Source organism: Embiotoca jacksoni, unplaced genomic scaffold, assembly GCF_022577435.1.
Source record: "Embiotoca jacksoni isolate LCO1_2020_lvr unplaced genomic scaffold, fEmbJac1.0.p SCAF_72, whole genome shotgun sequence".
In the NCBI taxonomy this organism is placed as follows: domain Eukaryota; kingdom Metazoa; phylum Chordata; class Actinopteri; family Embiotocidae; genus Embiotoca; species Embiotoca jacksoni.
The window spans coordinates 315,537-337,543 of record NW_027185428.1 but is presented as its reverse complement, the minus strand read 5'-3'; the positions used below and the strand labels follow the sequence as shown (position 1 = coordinate 337,543).

The 22,007-nt window shown below is 44.2% G+C and overlaps 1 protein-coding gene across 1 annotated transcript in view; it reads left to right on the top strand.

Annotated features, from left to right (window-relative positions):
• The first annotated feature begins 462 nt into the window (after positions 1 to 462).
• The window catches only part of rab5b (RAB5B, member RAS oncogene family), a 29,575-nt gene continuing 8,030 nt past the window's right edge, over positions 463 to 22,007 (top strand). The window contains exons 1-4 of the mRNA XM_069177408.1: positions 463 to 563; positions 1,574 to 1,858; positions 3,559 to 3,710; positions 4,089 to 4,211. Of these exons, the coding sequence (XP_069033509.1) occupies positions 1,693 to 1,858; positions 3,559 to 3,710; positions 4,089 to 4,211 (441 nt within the window). The 5' untranslated portion in view covers positions 463 to 563; positions 1,574 to 1,692. The remainder of the gene's footprint in view (positions 564 to 1,573; positions 1,859 to 3,558; positions 3,711 to 4,088; positions 4,212 to 22,007) is intronic.

The following is a 22,007-nucleotide window of genomic DNA, read 5'->3' as shown; positions in this document are numbered from 1 at the left end:
ACTTCCTTTTTAAAAAATCTCCAGGGAATATTTCTCAGGCTTTTTTTTTTAAGACTTTCAAGAATAAGTCTTAAAAGAATGTTTCTCTACACGTTATCAGAATATTATTATTATTATTATTATTATTATTATTACTATTATTATTATTATTATTATTATTATTATTATCACCATAACAACCTTCTGGTTACGTAGTTAAAAGGGTCTTCAATTGCTGGAACTACATTCTCAAATGAGAACTTTTTAGGAACCGGTTTTAAAGGTATTATTTATTTATATTCATTTGTGATTATTACTTGCTCATTTTACAGTTGTATTTTATAAGGTATCTCTGCATTCATCTTCTCAGTTTGATATCATTTCAGTGCTTTCTAATTTCTATTTTAACACCACTGCACTAAAAAAACAGGAATGCGGTACTTTTTTTCGGATTGACAATGCGGCCATCAGTGCGCATGCGCCAATTTACAGGAAGTGTTACCGTTTTTCTTTTACCAGCTGACAGCCAAATTGTCAACAGTTAAGCCTGCGATACCTGAGCCGCTGAAACGACAGGATATACGGTATGTTTTCCCCTTCCAGGTACATGTTGTTCACATGAATTGGTCGTATCGGTGTGTAGGATTGGACGTCGAATTACGAAGCTTTGGTTCAGTTCGGTCCGGTCCGACCCGGTGTGGTCGGAGCGGTGTCCCGTTAGCACGTCACGCCAGATACGGAGCTGGTCGCGTGATAACGTTCACCGAGGGATCCGCCTTCACCTCACAGCCACCCGGTGTTGGGAACCGATCTGCCTGCTTTCTTATTGAACAGCCCGACTCCGAGCTGTCAATCACGTCTCAAACGACTCATGTGCTGCAGTGATGGAGGCTTAGCGGCGCAATTAGAGGCGCAGCATCCCCACCAGACTGCGCTGTCACAGCTGGAACACAGCTGGAAATGGACTGATGTTTACAGACATGTTTCTAAGTCATTGAACACAGTTAGCAATCAATAGATCAGATCAGTTCAATAGATCAGATCTCTGTTCAATAGATCCGATCTCTGTTCAATAGATCCGATCAGTTCAATAGATCAGATCTGTTCAATAGATCAGATCAGTTCAATAGATCAGATCAGATAAATAGATCAGATCTGTTCAATAGATCAGATCAGTTCAATAGATCAGATCTCTGTTCAATAGATCAGATCAGATAAATAGATCAGATCTGTTCAATAGATCAGATCAGATAAATAGATCAGATCAGTTCAATAGATAAGATCTCTGTTGCAGGAGGAGACTTCTGTCCGTTCTTGAAGTCGGACACAAACACTGTTGACTTCCACGTAAAAGAAGAATCAGTGCAGCTGCGATGCAAACTGGTGTCTTTCTCTCCTTGATAGCATGTCAGATGTTCTCTGATGTTCTCTGATGATGTTCTGTGATGATGTTCTCAGATGTTCTCTGATGATGTTCTCAGATGTTCTCTGATGTTCAGACACCACAGAGCCACTGGGAGACGGTTCTGTTGACCTGAGAATGAAAGAGAAGTGAATGTGAAGTGAAACGTGATGTACCTTCCTTCCACCACAGACGAAACCCGGAGAGAGCAGAGGTTGAGATCATCGGGGGACTGCAGTGTGTTGGGAGGCAGTGAGCGACATCCAGAAGCACCGTCTCCAGGGAGGAGGCCGACGCCCCCTGCTGTCGCCATGAGCTCCAGAGGGAGCGGAGGCCGCTCCAACGGCACACTGCCGCAGACCAAGATCTGCCAGTTCAAGCTGGTCCTGCTGGGCGACATGGCCGTGGGCAAGTCCAGCCTGGTGCTGCGCTTCGTCAAGGGCCAGTTCGACGAATTCCAGGAGACGACCATCGGAGGTGAGGACTGGTGTTGATGGAGTGTTGATGGAGTGTCGGTGGAGTGGAGTGTCGGTGGAGTGGAGTGGCGGTGGAGTGGCGTGTCGGTGGGGTGTCGGTGGAGTGGAGTGGAGTGTCGATGGAGTGGAGTGTCTGTGGAGCGGCGTGTCGGTGGAGCGGCGTGTCGGTGGAGTGGAGTGTCGGTGGAGTGGCGGTGGAGTGGCGGTGGAGTGGCGGTGGAGTGGAGTGTCGGTGGAGTGGCGTGTCGGTGGAGTGGAATGTCGGTGGAGTGGAGTGGCGGTGGAGTGGCGTGTCGGTGGGGTGTCGGTGGAGTGGAGTGTCGATGGAGTGGAGTGTCGGTGGAGTGGAATGTCGGTGGAGTGGAGTGGCGGTGGAGTGGAGTGGAGTGTCGGTGGAGTGGCGTGTCGGTGGAGTGTCGGTGGAGTGGAGTGGAGTGGCGGTGGAGTGGCGTGTCGGTGGAGTGGAGTGTCGGTGGAGTGGAGCGACGTGTCGGTGGAGTGGCGGTGGAGTGGCGGTGGAGTGGTGTGTCGGTGGAGTGGCGTGTCGGTGGAGTGGCGTGTCGGTGGAGTGGAGTGGCGGTGGAGTGGAGTGGCGGTGGAGTGTCGGTGGAGTGGAGTGTCGGTGGAGTGGCGGTGGAGTGGAGTGTCGGTGGAGTGGAGCGACGTGTCGGTGGAGCGGCGTGTCGGTGGAGTGGAGTGTCGGTGGAGCGGCGTGTCGGTGGAGTGGAGTGTCGGTGGAGTGGCGTGTCGGTGGAGTGGAGTGTCGGTGGAGTGGCGTGTCGGTGGAGTGGCGTGTCGGTGGAGTGGAGTGTCGGTGGAGTGGAGTGGCGGTGGAGTGTCGGTGGAGTGGAGTGGCGGTGGAGTGGCGGTGGAGTGGCGTGTCGGTGGAGTGGCGTGTCGGTGGAGTGGCGGTGGAGTGGCGTGTCGTGGAGTGTCGGTGGAGTGGAGTGGCGGTGGAGTGTCGGTGGAGTGGAGTGTCGGTGGAGTGTCGGTGGAGTGGCGGTGGAGTGGAGTGTCGGTGGAGTGGAGCGACGTGTCGGTGGAGCGGCGTGTCGGTGGAGTGGAGTGTCGGTGGAGCGGCGTGTCGGTGGAGTGGAGTGTCGGTGGAGTGGCGTGTCGGTGGAGTGGCGTGTCGGTGGAGTGGAGTGTCGGTGGAGTGGAGTGGCGGTGGAGTGTCGGTGGAGTGGAGTGGCGGTGGAGTGGCGGTGGAGTGGCGTGTCGGTGGAGTGGCGTGTCGGTGGAGTGGCGGTGGAGTGGCGTGTCGTGGAGTGTCGGTGGAGTGGAGTGGCGGTGGAGTGGCGGTGGAGTGGCGTGTCGGTGGAGTGGAGTGGAGTGGCGTGTCGGTGGAGTGGCGTGTCGGTGGAGTGGAGTGGAGTGGCGTGTCGGTGTAGTGGAGTGTCGGTGGAGTGGCGTGTCGGTGGAGTGGAGTGTCGGTGGAGTGGAGTGTCGGTGGAGTGGAGTGTCGGTGGAGTGGCGTGTCGGTGGAGTGGAGTGTCGGTGGAGTGGAGTGTCGGTGGAGTGGAGTGTCGGTGGAGTGGCGTGTCGGTGTAGTGGAGTGTCGGTGGAGTGGCGTGTCGGTGTAGTGGAGTGTCGGTGGAGTGGCGTGTCGGTGGAGTGACGGTGTAGTGGAGTGTTGGTGGAGTGACGGTGTAGTGTTGGTTAGAGGGTGACTGTTTTTTACGTGGTGTTTCCTGTTTGCAGCTGCATTTCTGGCTCAGTCGGTGTGCCTCGATGACACCACGGTGAAGTTTGAGATCTGGGACACTGCGGGCCAGGAGCGGTACCACAGCCTGGCTCCTATGTACTACCGGGGAGCGCAGGCGGCCATCGTCGTCTTCGACATCACCAAGCCGGTGCGTACAAACACCTCCGGTTACCTCACGGCTCAAACTAGTATTCTGGCACTTCTGGCTGCAGAAGTGTTGGTCAGACGTTGCCAGTTTATTTCCCTCTACCAAAACAATATAATAAAAGAATAAATTCAGAAACAGATGTTGATAACCAACATCCAGACAATCTGATATTAATATTAACATACACGCCACCTCCATACTTCAGTCCACTCAGGAGGTTTGCAGTTTGCTCAATTGATGAAAAAAGAAAATCACACACACACACATGTATTTTTCAGCGTCCACCTCCTTCTCGCCCAGTGTGTCCATGGGTTGCTGGTCTGACCTCTCTGCTGTGTTTGACCTCTGCTGTGTTTGACCTCTGCTGTGTTTGTGCAGGAGACGTTCGAGAGAGCCAAAGCGTGGGTGAAGGAGCTGCAGCGGCAGGCGAGTCCAAACATCGTAATCGCCCTGGCGGGGAACAAGGCTGACCTGGCAGAGAAGAGACTGGTGGAGTACGAGGTAACACCCTCCTCTGGGGGGGGGGGGGGGGGTGAGCGTCAGCTCTATGTACAAAGGTCTGAGGAGAACGGACAAACTGGGTAGAGCTAACAGAGAAGCTACGCTAACTCAGTACTGCGTATCTTCTCATAATACAGCCACTTTCTCATCATATAGCCACCTTCTCCTAATACAGCCACCTCATACCTCTATAGCCACCTTCTCATAATATAGCGACCTTCTCATAATATAGTGACCTTCTCCTAATACAGCCACCTCATACCTCTATAGCCACCTTCTCATAATACAGCCACCTTCTCATAATACAGCCACCTTCTCATAATACAGCCACCTTCTCATAATGTAGCCACCTTCTCATAATGTAGCCACCTTCTCCTAATACAGCCACCTTCTCGTAATACAGCCACCTTCTCATAATACAGCCACCTTCTCATAATACAGCCATCTTCTCATAATACAGCCACCTTCTCATAATACAGCCACCTTCTCATAATACAGCCACCTTCTCATAATACAGCCATCTTCTCATAATACAGCCACCTTCTCATAATACAGCGACCTTCTCTTATTCCGCCATCTTCTCGTAATACAGCCACCTTCTCATAATACAGCCACCTTCTCATAATACAGCCACTTTCTCATCATATAGCCACCTTCTCCTAATACAGCCACCTCATACCTCTATAGCCACCTTCTCATAATATAGCGACCTTCTCATAATATAGTGACCTTCTCCTAATACAGCCACCTCATACCTCTATAGCCACCTTCTCATAATACAGCCACCTTCTCATAATACAGCCACCTTCTCATAATACAGCCACCTTCTCATAATGTAGCCACCTTCTCATAATGTAGCCACCTTCTCCTAATACAGCCACCTTCTCGTAATACAGCCACCTTCTCATAATACAGCCACCTTCTCATAATACAGCCATCTTCTCATAATACAGCCACCTTCTCATAATACAGCCACCTTCTCATAATACAGCCACCTTCTCATAATACAGCCATCTTCTCATAATACAGCCACCTTCTCATAATACAGCGACCTTCTCTTATTCCGCCATCTTCTCGTAATACAGCCACCTTCTCATAATACAGCCACCTTCTCATAATACAGCCACCTTCTCATAATACAGCCACCTTCTCATAATACAGCCACCTTCTCATAATACAGCCATCTTCTCATAATACAGCCACCTTCTCATAATACAGCGACCTTCTCTTATTCCGCCATCTTCTCGTAATACAGCCACCTTCTCATAATACAGCCACCTTCTCATAATACAGCCATCTTCTCATAATACAGCCACCTTCTCATAATACAGCCACCTTCTCATAATACAGCCACCTTCTCATAATACAGCCATCTTCTCATAATACAGCCACCTTCTCATAATACAGCGACCTTCTCTTATTCCGCCATCTTCTCGTAATACAGCCACCTTCTCATAATACAGCCACCTTCTCATAATACAGCCACCTTCTCATAATACAGCCATCTTCTCATAATACAGCCACCTTCTCATAATACAGCGACCTTCTCTTATTCCGCCATCTTCTCGTAATACAGCCACCTTCTCATAATACAGCCACCTTCTCATAATGTAGCCACCTTCTCATAATACAGCCACCTTCTCATAATGTAGCCACCTTCTCATAATACAGCCACCTTCTCATAATACAGCCACCTTCTCATAATGTAGCCACCTTCTCATAATGTAGCCACCTTCTCATAATACAGCCACCTTCTCATAATACAGCCACCTTCTCATAATACAGCCATCTTCTCATAATACAGCCACCTTCTCATAATACAGCCACCTTCTCATAATGTAGCCACCTTCTCATAATGTAGCCACCTTCTCATAATACAGCGACCTTCTCATAATACAGCCATCTTCTCGTAATACAGCCACCTTCTCGTAATACAGCCATCTTCTCGTAATACAGCCATCTTCTCGTAATACAGCCATCTTCTCGTAATACAGCCATCTTCTCATAATGTAGCCACCTTCTCATAATGTAGCCACCTTCTCATAATACAGCGACCTTCTCATAATACAGCCATCTTCTCATAATACAGCCACCTTCTCTTATTCCGCCATCTTCTCGTAATACAGCCACCTTCTCATAATACAGCCACCTTCTCATAATGCAGCCACCTTCTCATAATGTAGCCACCTTCTCATAATACAGCCACCTTCTCATAATGTAGCCACCTTCTCATAATACAGCCACCTTCTCATAATGTAGCCACCTTCTCATAATACAGCCACCTTCTCATAATACAGCCACCTTCTCATAATGTAGCCACCTTCTCATAATGTAGCCACCTTCTCATAATACAGCCACCTTCTCATAATACAGCCACCTTCTCATAATACAGCCATCTTCTCATAATACAGCCACCTTCTCATAATACAGCCACCTTCTCATAATGTAGCCACCTTCTCATAATACAGCGACCTTCTCATAATACAGCCATCTTCTCGTAATACAGCCACCTTCTCGTAATACAGCCATCTTCTCGTAATACAGCCATCTTCTCGTAATACAGCCATCTTCTCGTAATGTAGCCACCTTCTCATAATGTAGCCACCTTCTCATAATACAGCGACCTTCTCATAATACAGCCACCTTCTCATAATGTAGCCACCTTCTCATAATGTAGCCACCTTCTCATAATGTAGCCACCTTCTCATAATGTAGCCACCTTCTCATAATACAGCGACCTTCTCATAATACAGCCATCTTCTCGTAATACAGCCACCTTCTCGTAATACAGCCACCTTCTCGTAATACAGCCATCTTCTCGTAATACAGCCATCTTCTCGTAATACAGCCATCTTCTCGTAATACAGCCATCTTCTCGTAATACAGCCATCTTCTCATAATACAGCCACCTTCTCATAATACAGCCGCCTTCTCAAAATATAGCCGCCTTCTCATAATACAGCCACCTTATCATAATGTAGCCACCTTCTCATAATACAGCCACCTTCTCATTATATAGCCACCTTCTCATAATACAGCCACCTTCTCATTATACAGTGACCTTCTCATAATACAGTGACCTTCTCATAATGTAGCCACCTTCTCATAATGTAGCCACCTTCTCATAATATAGCCACCTTCTCATAATACAGCCACCTTCTCATAATATAGCCACCTTCTCATAATACAGCCACCTTCTCATAATGTAGCCACCTTCTCATAATACAGCCACCTTCTCATAATGTAGCCACCTTCTCATAATGTAGCCATCTTCTCATAATACAGCCATCTTCTCATAATACAGCCACCTTCTCATAATATAGCCACCTTCTCCTAATACAGCCACCTTCTCCTAATGTAGCCACCTTCTCATAATACAGCCACCTTCTCATTATACAGTGACCTTCTCATTATACAGTGACCTTCTCATAATACAGTGACCTTCTCATAATACAGCCTCCTTCTCGTGATATAGCCACCTTCTCGTAATACAGCCACCTTCTCGTAATACAGCCATCTTCTCGTAATACAGCCATCTTCTCATAATACAGCCATCTTCTCATAATACAGCCGCCTTCTCAAAATATAGCCGCCTTCTCATAATACAGCCGCCTTCTCATAATGTAGCCACCTTCTCATAATACAGCCACCTTCTCATAATGTAGCCACCTTCTCATAATGTAGCCACCTTCTCATAATACAGCGAACTTCTCATAATACAGCGAACTTCTCATAATACAGCCACCTTCTCATAATATAGCCACCTTCTCATAATACAGCCACCTTCTCATAATGTAGCCACCTTCTCATAATGTAGCCACCTTCTCATAATGTAGCCACCTTCTCATAATATAGCCACCTTCTCATAATACAGCCACCTTCTCATAATGTAGCCACCTTCTCATAATACAGCCACCTTCTCATAATACAGCCACCTTCTCAAAATACAGCCACCTTCTCATAATACAGCCACCTTCTCATAATGTAGCCACCTTCTCATAATACAGCCACCTTCTCATAATACAGCCACCTTCTCAAAATACAGCCACCTTCTCATAATATAGCCACCTTCTCATAATACAGCCACCTTCTCATAATACAGCCACCTTCTCATAATGTAGCCACCTTCTCATAATGTAGCCACCTTCTCATAATGTAGCCACCTTCTCATAATATAGCCGCCACCTCATAATACAGCCACCTTCTCATAATATAGCCGCCACCTTCTCATAATATAGCCGCCACCTCATAATACAGCCGCCACCTCATAATACAGCCACCTTCTCATAATACAGCCACCCCATACCTCTATAGCCACCTTCTCATAATATAGCGACCTTCTCATAATACAGCCACCTTCTCATAATACAGCCACCTTCTCATAATGTAGCCACCTTCTCATAATACAGCCACCTTCTCGTAATACAGCCACCTTCTCGTAATACAGCCACCTTCTCATAATTTAGCCACCTTCTCATAATTTAGCCACCTTCTCATAATGTAGCCACCTTCTCATAATACAGCCACCTTCTCGTAATACAGCCACCTTCTCGTAATACAGCCACCTTCTCATAATACAGCCACCTTCTCATAATACAGCCACCTTCTCATAATACAGCCACCTTCTCATAATACAGCCACCTTCTCATAATACAGCCACCTTCTCATAATTTAGCCACCTTCTCATAATTTAGCCACCTTCTCATAATGTAGCCACCTTCTCATAATACAGCCACCTTCTCGTAATACAGCCACCTTCTCATAATACAGCCACCTTCTCATAATACAGCCACCTTCTCATAATGTAGCCACCTTCTCATAATACAGCGAACTTCTCATAATACAGCGAACTTCTCATAATACAGCCACCTTCTCATAATATAGCCACCTTCTCATAATACAGCCACCTTCTCATAATGTAGCCACCTTCTCATAATGTAGCCACCTTCTCATAATACAGCGAACTTCTCATAATACAGCGAACTTCTCATAATACAGCCACCTTCTCATAATATAGCCACCTTCTCATAATACAGCCACCTTCTCGTAATACAGCCATCTTCTCATAATACAGCCATCTTCTCATAATGTAGCCACCTTCTCATAATACAGCCATCTTCTCGTAATACAGCCATCTTCTCATAATACAGCCACCTTCTCATAATACAGCCGCCTTCTCAAAATATAGCCGCCTTCTCATAATACAGCCACCTTATCATAATGTAGCCACCTTCTCATAATACAGCCACCTTCTCATAATGTAGCCACCTTCTCATAATACAGCGAACTTCTCATAATACAGCCACCTTCTCATTATATAGCCACCTTCTCATAATACAGCCACCTTCTCATTATACAGTGACCTTCTCATAATACAGTGACCTTCTCATAATGTAGCCACCTTCTCATAATGTAGCCACCTCCTCATAATACAGTCACCTTCTCATAATGTAGCCACCTCCTCATAATACAGCCACCTTCTCATAATATAGCCACCTTCTCATAATGTAGCCACCTTCTCATAATACAGCCACCTTCTCATAATGTAGCCACCTTCTCATAATGTTGCCATCTTCTCATAATACAGCCATCTTCTCATAATATAGCCACCTTCTCCTAATACAGCCACCTTCTCCTAATGTAGCCACCTTCTCATAATACAGCCACCTTCTCATAATACAGCCATCTTCTCATAATACAGCCACCTTCTCATAATACAGCCTCCTTCTCGTGATATAGCCACCTTCTCATAATACAGCCACCTTCTCATAATGTAGCCACCTTCTCATAATACAGCCGCCTTCTCATAATACAGCCACCTTCTCATAATGTAGCCACCTTCTCATAATACAGCCACCTTCGCATAATACAGCCACCTTCTCATAATGTAGCCACCTTCTCATAATGTAGCCACCTTCTCATAATACAGCGAACTTCTCATAATACAGCGAACTTCTCATAATACAGCGAACTTCTCATAATACAGCCACCTTCTCATAATACAGCCACCTTCTCATAATGTAGCCACCTTCTCATAATGTAGCCACCTTCTCATAATACAGTGACCTTCTCATAATGTAGCCACCTTCTCATAATATAGCCACCTTCTCATAATACAGCCACCTTCTCATAATACAGCCACCTTCTCATAATGTAGCCACCTTCTCATAATACAGCCACCTTCTCAAAATACAGCCACCTTCTCATAATACAGCCACCTTCTCATAATACAGCCACCTTCTCATAATACAGCCACCTTCTCATAATGTAGCCACCTTCTCATAATGTAGCCACCTTCTCATAATGTAGCCACCTTCTCATAATATAGCCGCCACCTCATAATACAGCCACCTTCTCATAATATAGCCGCCACCTTCTCATAATATAGCCGCCACCTCATAATACAGCCACCTTCTCATAATACAGCGACCTTCTCATAATACAGCCACCTCATACCTCTATAGCCACCTTCTCATAATATAGCGACCTTCTCATAATATAGTGACCTTCTCATAATACAGCCACCCCATACCTCTATAGCCACCTTCTCATAATATAGCGACCTTCTCATAATACAGCCACCTTCTCATAATGTAGCCACCTTCTCATAATACAGCCACCTTCTCGTAATACAGCCATCTTCTCGTAATACAGCCATCTTCTCGTAATACAGCCATCTTCTCGTAATACAGCCATCTTCTCGTAATACAGCCACCTTCTCATAATACAGCCATCTTCTCGTAATACAGCCATCTTCTCATAATACAGCCACCTTCTCATAATACAGCCGCCTTCTCAAAATATAGCCGCCTTCTCATAATACAGCCACCTTATCATAATGTAGCCACCTTCTCATAAAACAGCCACCTTCTCATTATATAGCCACCTTCTCATAATACAGCCACCTTCTCATTATACAGTGACCTTCTCATAATACAGTGACCTTCTCATAATGTAGCCACCTTCTCATAATGTAGCCACCTTCTCATAATATAGCCACCTTCTCATAATACAGCCACCTTCTCATAATATAGCCACCTTCTCATAATACAGCCACCTTCTCATAATGTAGCCACCTTCTCATAATACAGCCACCTTCTCATAATGTAGCCACCTTCTCATAATGTAGCCATCTTCTCATAATACAGCCATCTTCTCATAATACAGCCACCTTCTCATAATATAGCCACCTTCTCCTAATACAGCCACCTTCTCCTAATGTAGCCACCTTCTCATAATACAGCCACCTTCTCATAATATAGCCACCTTCTCATAATACAGCCACCTTCTCATAATGTAGCCACCTTCTCATAATGTAGCCACCTTCTCATAATGTAGCCACCTTCTCATAATATAGCCGCCACCTCATAATACAGCCACCTTCTCATAATATAGCCGCCACCTTCTCATAATATAGCCGCCACCTCATAATACAGCCACCTTCTCATAATACAGCGACCTTCTCATAATACAGCCACCCCATACCTCTATAGCCACCTTCTCATAATATAGCGACCTTCTCATAATACAGCCACCTTCTCATAATACAGCCACCTTCTCATAATGTAGCCACCTTCTCATAATACAGCCACCTTCTCGTAATACAGCCACCTTCTCGTAATACAGCCACCTTCTCATAATTTAGCCACCTTCTCATAATACAGCCACCTTCTCATAATGTAGCCACCTTCTCATAATACAGCCACCTTCTCGTAATACAGCCACCTTCTCGTAATACAGCCACCTTCTCGTAATACAGCCACCTTCTCGTAATACAGCCACCTTCTCATAATGTAGCCACCTTCTCATAATACAGCCACCTTCTCATAATGTAGCCACCTTCTCATAATGTAGCCACCTTCTCATAATACAGCGAACTTCTCATAATACAGCGAACTTCTCATAATACAGCCACCTTCTCATAATATAGCCACCTTCTCATAATACAGCCACCTTCTCATAATGTAGCCACCTTCTCATAATGTAGCCACCTTCTCATAATACAGCGAACTTCTCATAATACAGCGAACTTCTCATAATACAGCCACCTTCTCATAATATAGCCACCTTCTCATAATACAGCCACCTTCTCGTAATACAGCCATCTTCTCATAATACAGCCATCTTCTCATAATGTAGCCACCTTCTCATAATACAGCCATCTTCTCGTAATACAGCCATCTTCTCATAATACAGCCACCTTCTCATAATACAGCCGCCTTCTCAAAATATAGCCGCCTTCTCATAATACAGCCACCTTATCATAATGTAGCCACCTTCTCATAATACAGCCACCTTCTCATAATGTAGCCACCTTCTCATAATACAGCGAACTTCTCATAATACAGCCACCTTCTCATTATATAGCCACCTTCTCATAATACAGCCACCTTCTCATTATACAGTGACCTTCTCATAATACAGTGACCTTCTCATAATGTAGCCACCTTCTCATAATGTAGCCACCTCCTCATAATACAGTCACCTTCTCATAATGTAGCCACCTCCTCATAATACAGCCACCTTCTCATAATATAGCCACCTTCTCATAATGTAGCCACCTTCTCATAATACAGCCACCTTCTCATAATGTAGCCACCTTCTCATAATGTTGCCATCTTCTCATAATACAGCCATCTTCTCATAATATAGCCACCTTCTCCTAATACAGCCACCTTCTCCTAATGTAGCCACCTTCTCATAATACAGCCACCTTCTCATAATACAGCCATCTTCTCATAATACAGCCACCTTCTCATAATACAGCCTCCTTCTCGTGATATAGCCACCTTCTCGTAATACAGCCACCTTCTCGTAATACAGCCATCTTCTCATAATACAGCCATCTTCTCATAATACAGCCGCCTTCTCAAAATATAGCCGCCTTCTCATAATACAGCCGCCTTCTCATAATGTAGCCACCTTCTCATAATACAGCCGCCTTCTCATAATACAGCCACCTTCTCATAATGTAGCCACCTTCTCATAATACAGCCACCTTCGCATAATACAGCCACCTTCTCATAATGTAGCCACCTTCTCATAATGTAGCCACCTTCTCATAATACAGCGAACTTCTCATAATACAGCGAACTTCTCATAATACAGCGAACTTCTCATAATACAGCCACCTTCTCATAATACAGCCACCTTCTCATAATGTAGCCACCTTCTCATAATACAGTGACCTTCTCATAATGTAGCCACCTTCTCATAATGTAGCCACCTTCTCATAATATAGCCACCTTCTCATAATACAGCCACCTTCTCATAATGTAGCCACCTTCTCATAATACAGCCACCTTCTCATAATACAGCCACCTTCTCAAAATACAGCCACCTTCTCATAATACAGCCACCTTCTCATAATATAGCCACCTTCTCATAATACAGCCACCTTCTCATAATGTAGCCACCTTCTCATAATGTAGCCACCTTCTCATAATGTAGCCACCTTCTCATAATATAGCCGCCACCTCATAATACAGCCACCTTCTCATAATATAGCCGCCACCTTCTCATAATATAGCCGCCACCTCATAATACAGCCACCTTCTCATAATACAGCGACCTTCTCATAATACAGCCACCCCATACCTCTATAGCCACCTTCTCATAATATAGCGACCTTCTCATAATACAGCCACCTTCTCATAATACAGCCACCTTCTCATAATGTAGCCACCTTCTCATAATACAGCCACCTTCTCGTAATACAGCCACCTTCTCGTAATACAGCCACCTTCTCATAATTTAGCCACCTTCTCATAATACAGCCACCTTCTCATAATGTAGCCACCTTCTCATAATACAGCCACCTTCTCGTAATACAGCCACCTTCTCGTAATACAGCCACCTTCTCGTAATACAGCCACCTTCTCATAATACAGCCACCTTCTCATAATGTAGCCACCTTCTCATAATACAGCCACCTTCTCATAATGTAGCCACCTTCTCATAATGTAGCCACCTTCTCATAATACAGCGAACTTCTCATAATACAGCGAACTTCTCATAATACAGCCACCTTCTCATAATATAGCCACCTTCTCATAATACAGCCACCTTCTCATAATGTAGCCACCTTCTCATAATGTAGCCACCTTCTCATAATACAGCGAACTTCTCATAATACAGCGAACTTCTCATAATACAGCCACCTTCTCATAATATAGCCACCTTCTCATAATACAGCCACCTTCTCGTAATACAGCCATCTTCTCATAATACAGCCATCTTCTCATAATGTAGCCACCTTCTCATAATACAGCCATCTTCTCGTAATACAGCCATCTTCTCATAATACAGCCACCTTCTCATAATACAGCCGCCTTCTCAAAATATAGCCGCCTTCTCATAATACAGCCACCTTATCATAATGTAGCCACCTTCTCATAATACAGCCACCTTCTCATAATGTAGCCACCTTCTCATAATACAGCGAACTTCTCATAATACAGCCACCTTCTCATTATATAGCCACCTTCTCATAATACAGCCACCTTCTCATTATACAGTGACCTTCTCATAATACAGTGACCTTCTCATAATGTAGCCACCTTCTCATAATGTAGCCACCTCCTCATAATACAGTCACCTTCTCATAATGTAGCCACCTCCTCATAATACAGCCACCTTCTCATAATATAGCCACCTTCTCATAATGTAGCCACCTTCTCATAATACAGCCACCTTCTCATAATGTAGCCACCTTCTCATAATGTTGCCATCTTCTCATAATACAGCCATCTTCTCATAATATAGCCACCTTCTCCTAATACAGCCACCTTCTCCTAATGTAGGCACCTTCTCATAATACAGCCACCTTCTCATAATACAGCCATCTTCTCATAATACAGCCACCTTCTCATAATACAGCCTCCTTCTCGTGATATAGCCACCTTCTCGTAATACAGCCACCTTCTCGTAATACAGCCATCTTCTCGTAATACAGCCATCTTCTCATAATACAGCCATCTTCTCATAATACAGCCGCCTTCTCAAAATATAGCCGCCTTCTCATAATACAGCCACCTTCTCATAATGTAGCCACCTTCTCATAATACAGCCGCCTTCTCATAATACAGCCACCTTCTCATAATGTAGCCACCTTCTCATAATACAGCCACCTTCGCATAATACAGCCACCTTCTCATAATGTAGCCACCTTCTCATAATGTAGCCACCTTCTCATAATACAGCGAACTTCTCATAATACAGCGAACTTCTCATAATACAGCGAACTTCTCATAATACAGCCACCTTCTCATAATACAGCCACCTTCTCATAATGTAGCCACCTTCTCATAATACAGTGACCTTCTCATAATGTAGCCACCTTCTCATAATGTAGCCACCTTCTCATAATGTAGCCACCTTCTCATAATACAGCCACCTTCTCATAATGTAGCCACCTTCTCATAATACAGCCACCTTCTCAAAATACAGCCACCTTCTCATAATACAGCCACCTTCTCATAATATAGCCACCTTCTCATAATACAGCCACCTTCTCATAATGTAGCCACCTTCTCATAATGTAGCCACCTTCTCATAATGTAGCCACCTTCTCATAATATAGCCGCCACCTCATAATACAGCCACCTTCTCATAATATAGCCGCCACCTTCTCATAATATAGCCGCCACCTCATAATACAGCCACCTTCTCATAATACAGCGACCTTCTCATAATACAGCCACCTCATACCTCTATAGCCACCTTCTCATAATATAGCGACCTTCTCATAATATAGTGACCTTCTCATAATACAGCCACCCCATACCTCTATAGCCACCTTCTCATAATATAGCGACCTTCTCATAATACAGCCACCTTCTCATAATGTAGCCACCTTCTCATAATACAGCCACCTTCTCGTAATACAGCCATCTTCTCGTAATACAGCCATCTTCTCGTAATACAGCCATCTTCTCGTAATACAGCCATCTTCTCGTAATACAGCCACCTTCTCATAATACAGCCATCTTCTCGTAATACAGCCATCTTCTCATAATACAGCCACCTTCTCATAATACAGCCGCTTTCTCAAAATATAGCCGCCTTCTCATAATACAGCCACCTTATCATAATGTAGCCACCTTCTCATAAAACAGCCACCTTCTCATTATATAGCCACCTTCTCATAATACAGCCACCTTCTCATTATACAGTGACCTTCTCATAATACAGTGACCTTCTCATAATGTAGCCACCTTCTCATAATGTAGCCACCTTCTCATAATATAGCCACCTTCTCATAATACAGCCACCTTCTCATAATATAGCCACCTTCTCATAATACAGCCACCTTCTCATAATGTAGCCACCTTCTCATAATACAGCCACCTTCTCATAATGTAGCCACCTTCTCATAATGTAGCCATCTTCTCATAATACAGCCATCTTCTCATAATACAGCCATCTTCTCATAATACAGCCACCTTCTCATAATACAGCCACCTTCTCCTAATACAGCCACCTTCTCCTAATGTAGCCACCTTCTCATAATACAGCCACCTTCTCATTATACAGTGACCTTCTCATTATACAGTGACCTTCTCATTATACAGTGACCTTCTCATAATACAGTGACCTTCTCATAATACAGCCTCCTTCTCGTGATATAGCCACCTTCTCGTAATACAGCCACCTTCTCGTAATACAGCCATCTTCTCGTAATACAGCCATCTTCTCATAATACAGCCATCTTTTCATAATACAGCCGCCTTCTCAAAATATAGCCGCCTTCTCATAATACAGCCGCCTTCTCATAATGTAGCCACCTTCTCATAATACAGCCACCTTCTCATAATGTAGCCACCTTCTCATAATGTAGCCACCTTCTCATAATACAGCGAACTTCTCATAATACAGCGAACTTCTCATAATACAGCCACCTTCTCATAATATAGCCACCTTCTCATAATACAGCCACCTTCTCATAATGTAGCCACCTTCTCATAATACAGTGACCTTCTCATAATGTAGCCACCTTCTCATAATATAGCCACCTTCTCATAATACAGCCACCTTCTCATAATGTAGCCACCTTCTCATAATACAGCCACCTTCTCATAATACAGCCACCTTCTCAAAATACAGCCACCTTCTCATAATACAGCCACCTTCTCATAATGTAGCCACCTTCTCATAATACAGCCACCTTCTCATAATACAGCCACCTTCTCAAAATACAGCCACCTTCTCATAATATAGCCACCTTCTCATAATACAGCCACCTTCTCATAATGTAGCCACCTTCTCATAATGTAGCCACCTTCTCATAATGTAGCCACCTTCTCATAATATAGCCGCCACCTCATAATACAGCCACCTTCTCATAATATAGCCGCCACCTTCTCATAATATAGCCGCCACCTCATAATACAGCCACCTTCTCATAATACAGCGACCTTCTCACAATACAGCCACCCCATACCTCTATAGCCACCTTCTCATAATATAGCGACCTTCTCATAATATAGCGACCTTCTCATAATACAGCCACCTTCTCATAATACAGCCACCTTCTCATAATGTAGCCACCTTCTCATAATACAGCCACCTTCTCGTAATACAGCCACCTTCTCGTAATACAGCCACCTTCTCATAATTTAGCCACCTTCTCATAATACAGCCACCTTCTCATAATGTAGCCACCTTCTCATAATACAGCCATCTTCTCATAATGTAGCCACCTTCTCATAATACAGCCATCTTCTCGTAATACAGCCATCTTCTCATAATACAGCCACCTTCTCATAATACAGCCGCCTTCTCAAAATATAGCCGCCTTCTCATAATACAGCCACCTTATCATAATGTAGCCACCTTCTCATAATACAGCCACCTTCTCATAATGTAGCCACCTTCTCATAATACAGCGAACTTCTCATAATACAGCCACCTTCTCATTATATAGCCACCTTCTCATAATACAGCCACCTTCTCATAATACAGCCACCTTCTCATAATACAGCCACCTTCTCATAATGTAGCCACCTTCTCATAATGTAGCCACCTTCTCATAATATAGCCGCCACCTCATAATACAGCCACCTTCTCATAATATAGCCGCCACCTTCTCATAATATAGCCGCCACCTCATAATACAGCCACCTTCTCATAATACAGCGACCTTCTCATAATACAGCCACCTCATACCTCTATAGCCACCTTCTCATAATATAGCGACCTTCTCATAATATAGTGACCTTCTCATAATACAGCCACCTTCTCATAATGTAGCCACCTTCTCATAATGTAGCCACCTTCTCATAATATAGCCGCCACCTCATAATACAGCCACCTTCTCATAATACAGCCATCTTCTCGTAATACAGCCATCTTCTCATAATATAGCCGCCTTCTCATAATACAGCCACCTTCTCATAATGTAGCCACCTTCTCATAATACAGCCACCTTCTCATAATGTAGCCACCTTCTCATAATGTAGCCACCTTCTCATAATACAGCCACCTTCTCGTAATACAGCCACCTTCTCGTAATACAGCCATCTTCTCGTAATACAGCCATCTTCTCGTAATACAGCCACCTTCTCATAATATAGCCGCCTTCTCATAATACAGCCACCTTCTCATAATGTAGCCACCTTCTCATAATACAGCCACCTTCTCATAATGTAGCCACCTTCTCATAATGTAGCCACCTTCTCATAATACAGCGAACTTCTCATAATACAGCGAACTTCTCATAATACAGCCACCTTCTCATAATATAGCCACCTTCTCATAATACAGCCACCTTCTCATAATGTAGCCACCTTCTCATAATACAGTGACCTTCTCATAATGTAGCCACCTTCTCAAAATACAGCCACCTTCTCATAATACAGCCACCTTCTCATAATATAGCCACCTTCTCATAATACAGCCACCTTCTCATAATGTAGCCACCTTCTCATAATGTAGCCACCTTCTCATAATATAGCCGCCACCTCATAATACAGCCACCTTCTCATAATATAGCCGCCACCTTCTCATAATATAGCCGCCACCTCATAATACAGCCACCTTCTCATAATACAGCGACCTTCTCATAATACAGCCACCTCATACCTCTATAGCCACCTTCTCATAATATAGCGACCTTCTCATAATACAGCCACCTTCTCATAATGTAGCCACCTTCTCATAATACAGCCATCTTCTCGTAATACAGCCATCTTCTCGTAATACAGCCACCTTCTCGTAATACAGCCACCTTCTCGTAATACAGCCACCTTCTCGTAATACAGCCATCTTCTCGTAATACAGCCATCTTCTCGTAATACAGCCATCTTCTCATAATACAGCCGCCTTCTCAAAATATAGCCGCCTTCTCATAATACAGCCACCTTCTCATAATGTAGCCACCTTCTCATAATACAGCCACCTTCTCATAATGTAGCCACCTTCTCATAATACAGCGAACTTCTCATAATACAGCGAACTTCTCATAATACAGCCACCTTCTCATAATATAGCCACCTTCTCATAATACAGCCACCTTCTCATAATGTAGCCACCTTCTCATAATACAGTGACCTTCTCATAATGTAGCCACCTTCTCATAATGTAGCCACCTTCTCAAAATACAGCCACCTTCTCATAATACAGCCACCTTCTCATAATATAGCCACCTTCTCATAATACAGCCACCTTCTCATAATGTAGCCACCTTCTCATAATGTAGCCACCTTCTCATAATATAGCCGCCACCTCATAATACAGCCACCTTCTCATAATACAGCCTCCTTCTCGTGATATAGCCACCTTCTCGTAATACAGCCACCTTCTCGTAATACAGCCATCTTCTCGTAATACAGCCATCTTCTCGTAATACAGCCATCTTCTCATAATACAGCCGCCTTCTCAAAATATAGCCGCCTTCTCATAATACAGCCACCTTCTCATAATGTAGCCACCTTCTCATAATACAGCCGCCTTCTCATAATACAGCCACCTTCTCATAATGTAGCCACCTTCTCATAATACAGCCACCTTCGCATAATACAGCCACCTTCTCATAATGTAGCCACCTTCTCATAATGTAGCCACCTTCTCATAATACAGCGAACTTCTCATAATACAGCGAACTTCTCATAATACAGCGAACTTCTCATAATACAGCCACCTTCTCATAATACAGCCACCTTCTCATAATGTAGCCACCTTCTCATAATACAGTGACCTTCTCATAATGTAGCCACCTTCTCATAATGTAGCCACCTTCTCATAATATAGCCACCTTCTCATAATACAGCCACCTTCTCATAATACAGCCACCTTCTCATAATACAGCCACCTTCTCATAATACAGCCACCTTCTCATAATGTAGCCACCTTCTCATAATGTAGCCACCTTCTCATAATGTAGCCACCTTCTCATAATATAGCCGCCACCTCATAATACAGCCACCTTCTCATAATATAGCCGCCACCTTCTCATAATATAGCCGCCACCTCATAATACAGCCACCTTCTCATAATACAGCGACCTTCTCATAATACAGCCACCTCATACCTCTATAGCCACCTTCTCATAATATAGCGACCTTCTCATAATATAGTGACCTTCTCATAATACAGCCACCCCATACCTCTATAGCCACCTTCTCATAATATAGCGACCTTCTCATAATACAGCCACCTTCTCATAATGTAGCCACCTTCTCATAATACAGCCACCTTCTCGTAATACAGCCACCTTCTCGTAATACAGCCATCTTCTCGTAATACAGCCATCTTCTCGTAATACAGCCACCTTCTCGTAATACAGCCACCTTCTCATAATATAGCCGCCTTCTCATAATACAGCCACCTTCTCATAATGTAGCCACCTTCTCATAATACAGCCACCTTCTCATAATGTAGCCACCTTCTCATAATGTAGCCACCTTCTCATAATACAGCGAACTTCTCATAATACAGCGAACTTCTCATAATACAGCCACCTTCTCACAATATAGCCACCTTCTCATAATACAGCCACCTTCTCATAATGTAGCCACCTTCTCATAATACAGTGACCTTCTCATAATGTAGCCACCTTCTCAAAATACAGCCACCTTCTCATAATACAGCCACCTTCTCATAATATAGCCACCTTCTCATAATACAGCCACCTTCTCATAATGTAGCCACCTTCTCATAATATAGCCGCCACCTCATAATACAGCCACCTTCTCATAATATAGCCGCCACCTTCTCATAATATAGCCGCCACCTCATAATACAGCCACCTTCTCATAATACAGCGACCTTCTCATAATACAGCCACCTCATACCTCTATAGCCACCTTCTCATAATATAGCGACCTTCTCATAATACAGCCACCTTCTCATAATGTAGCCACCTTCTCATAATACAGCCATCTTCTCGTAATACAGCCATCTTCTCGTAATACAGCCACCTTCTCGTAATACAGCCACCTTCTCGTAATACAGCCACCTTCTCGTAATACAGCCACCTTCTCGTAATACAGCCATCTTCTCGTAATACAGCCATCTTCTCGTAATACAGCCGCCTTCTCAAAATATAGCCGCCTTCTCATAATACAGCCACCTTCTCATAATGTAGCCACCTTCTCATAATACAGCCACCTTCTCATAATGTAGCCACCTTCTCATAATACAGCGAACTTCTCATAATACAGCGAACTTCTCATAATACAGCCACCTTCTCATAATATAGCCACCTTCTCATAATACAGCCACCTTCTCATAATGTAGCCACCTTCTCATAATACAGTGACCTTCTCATAATGTAGCCACCTTCTCATAATGTAGCCA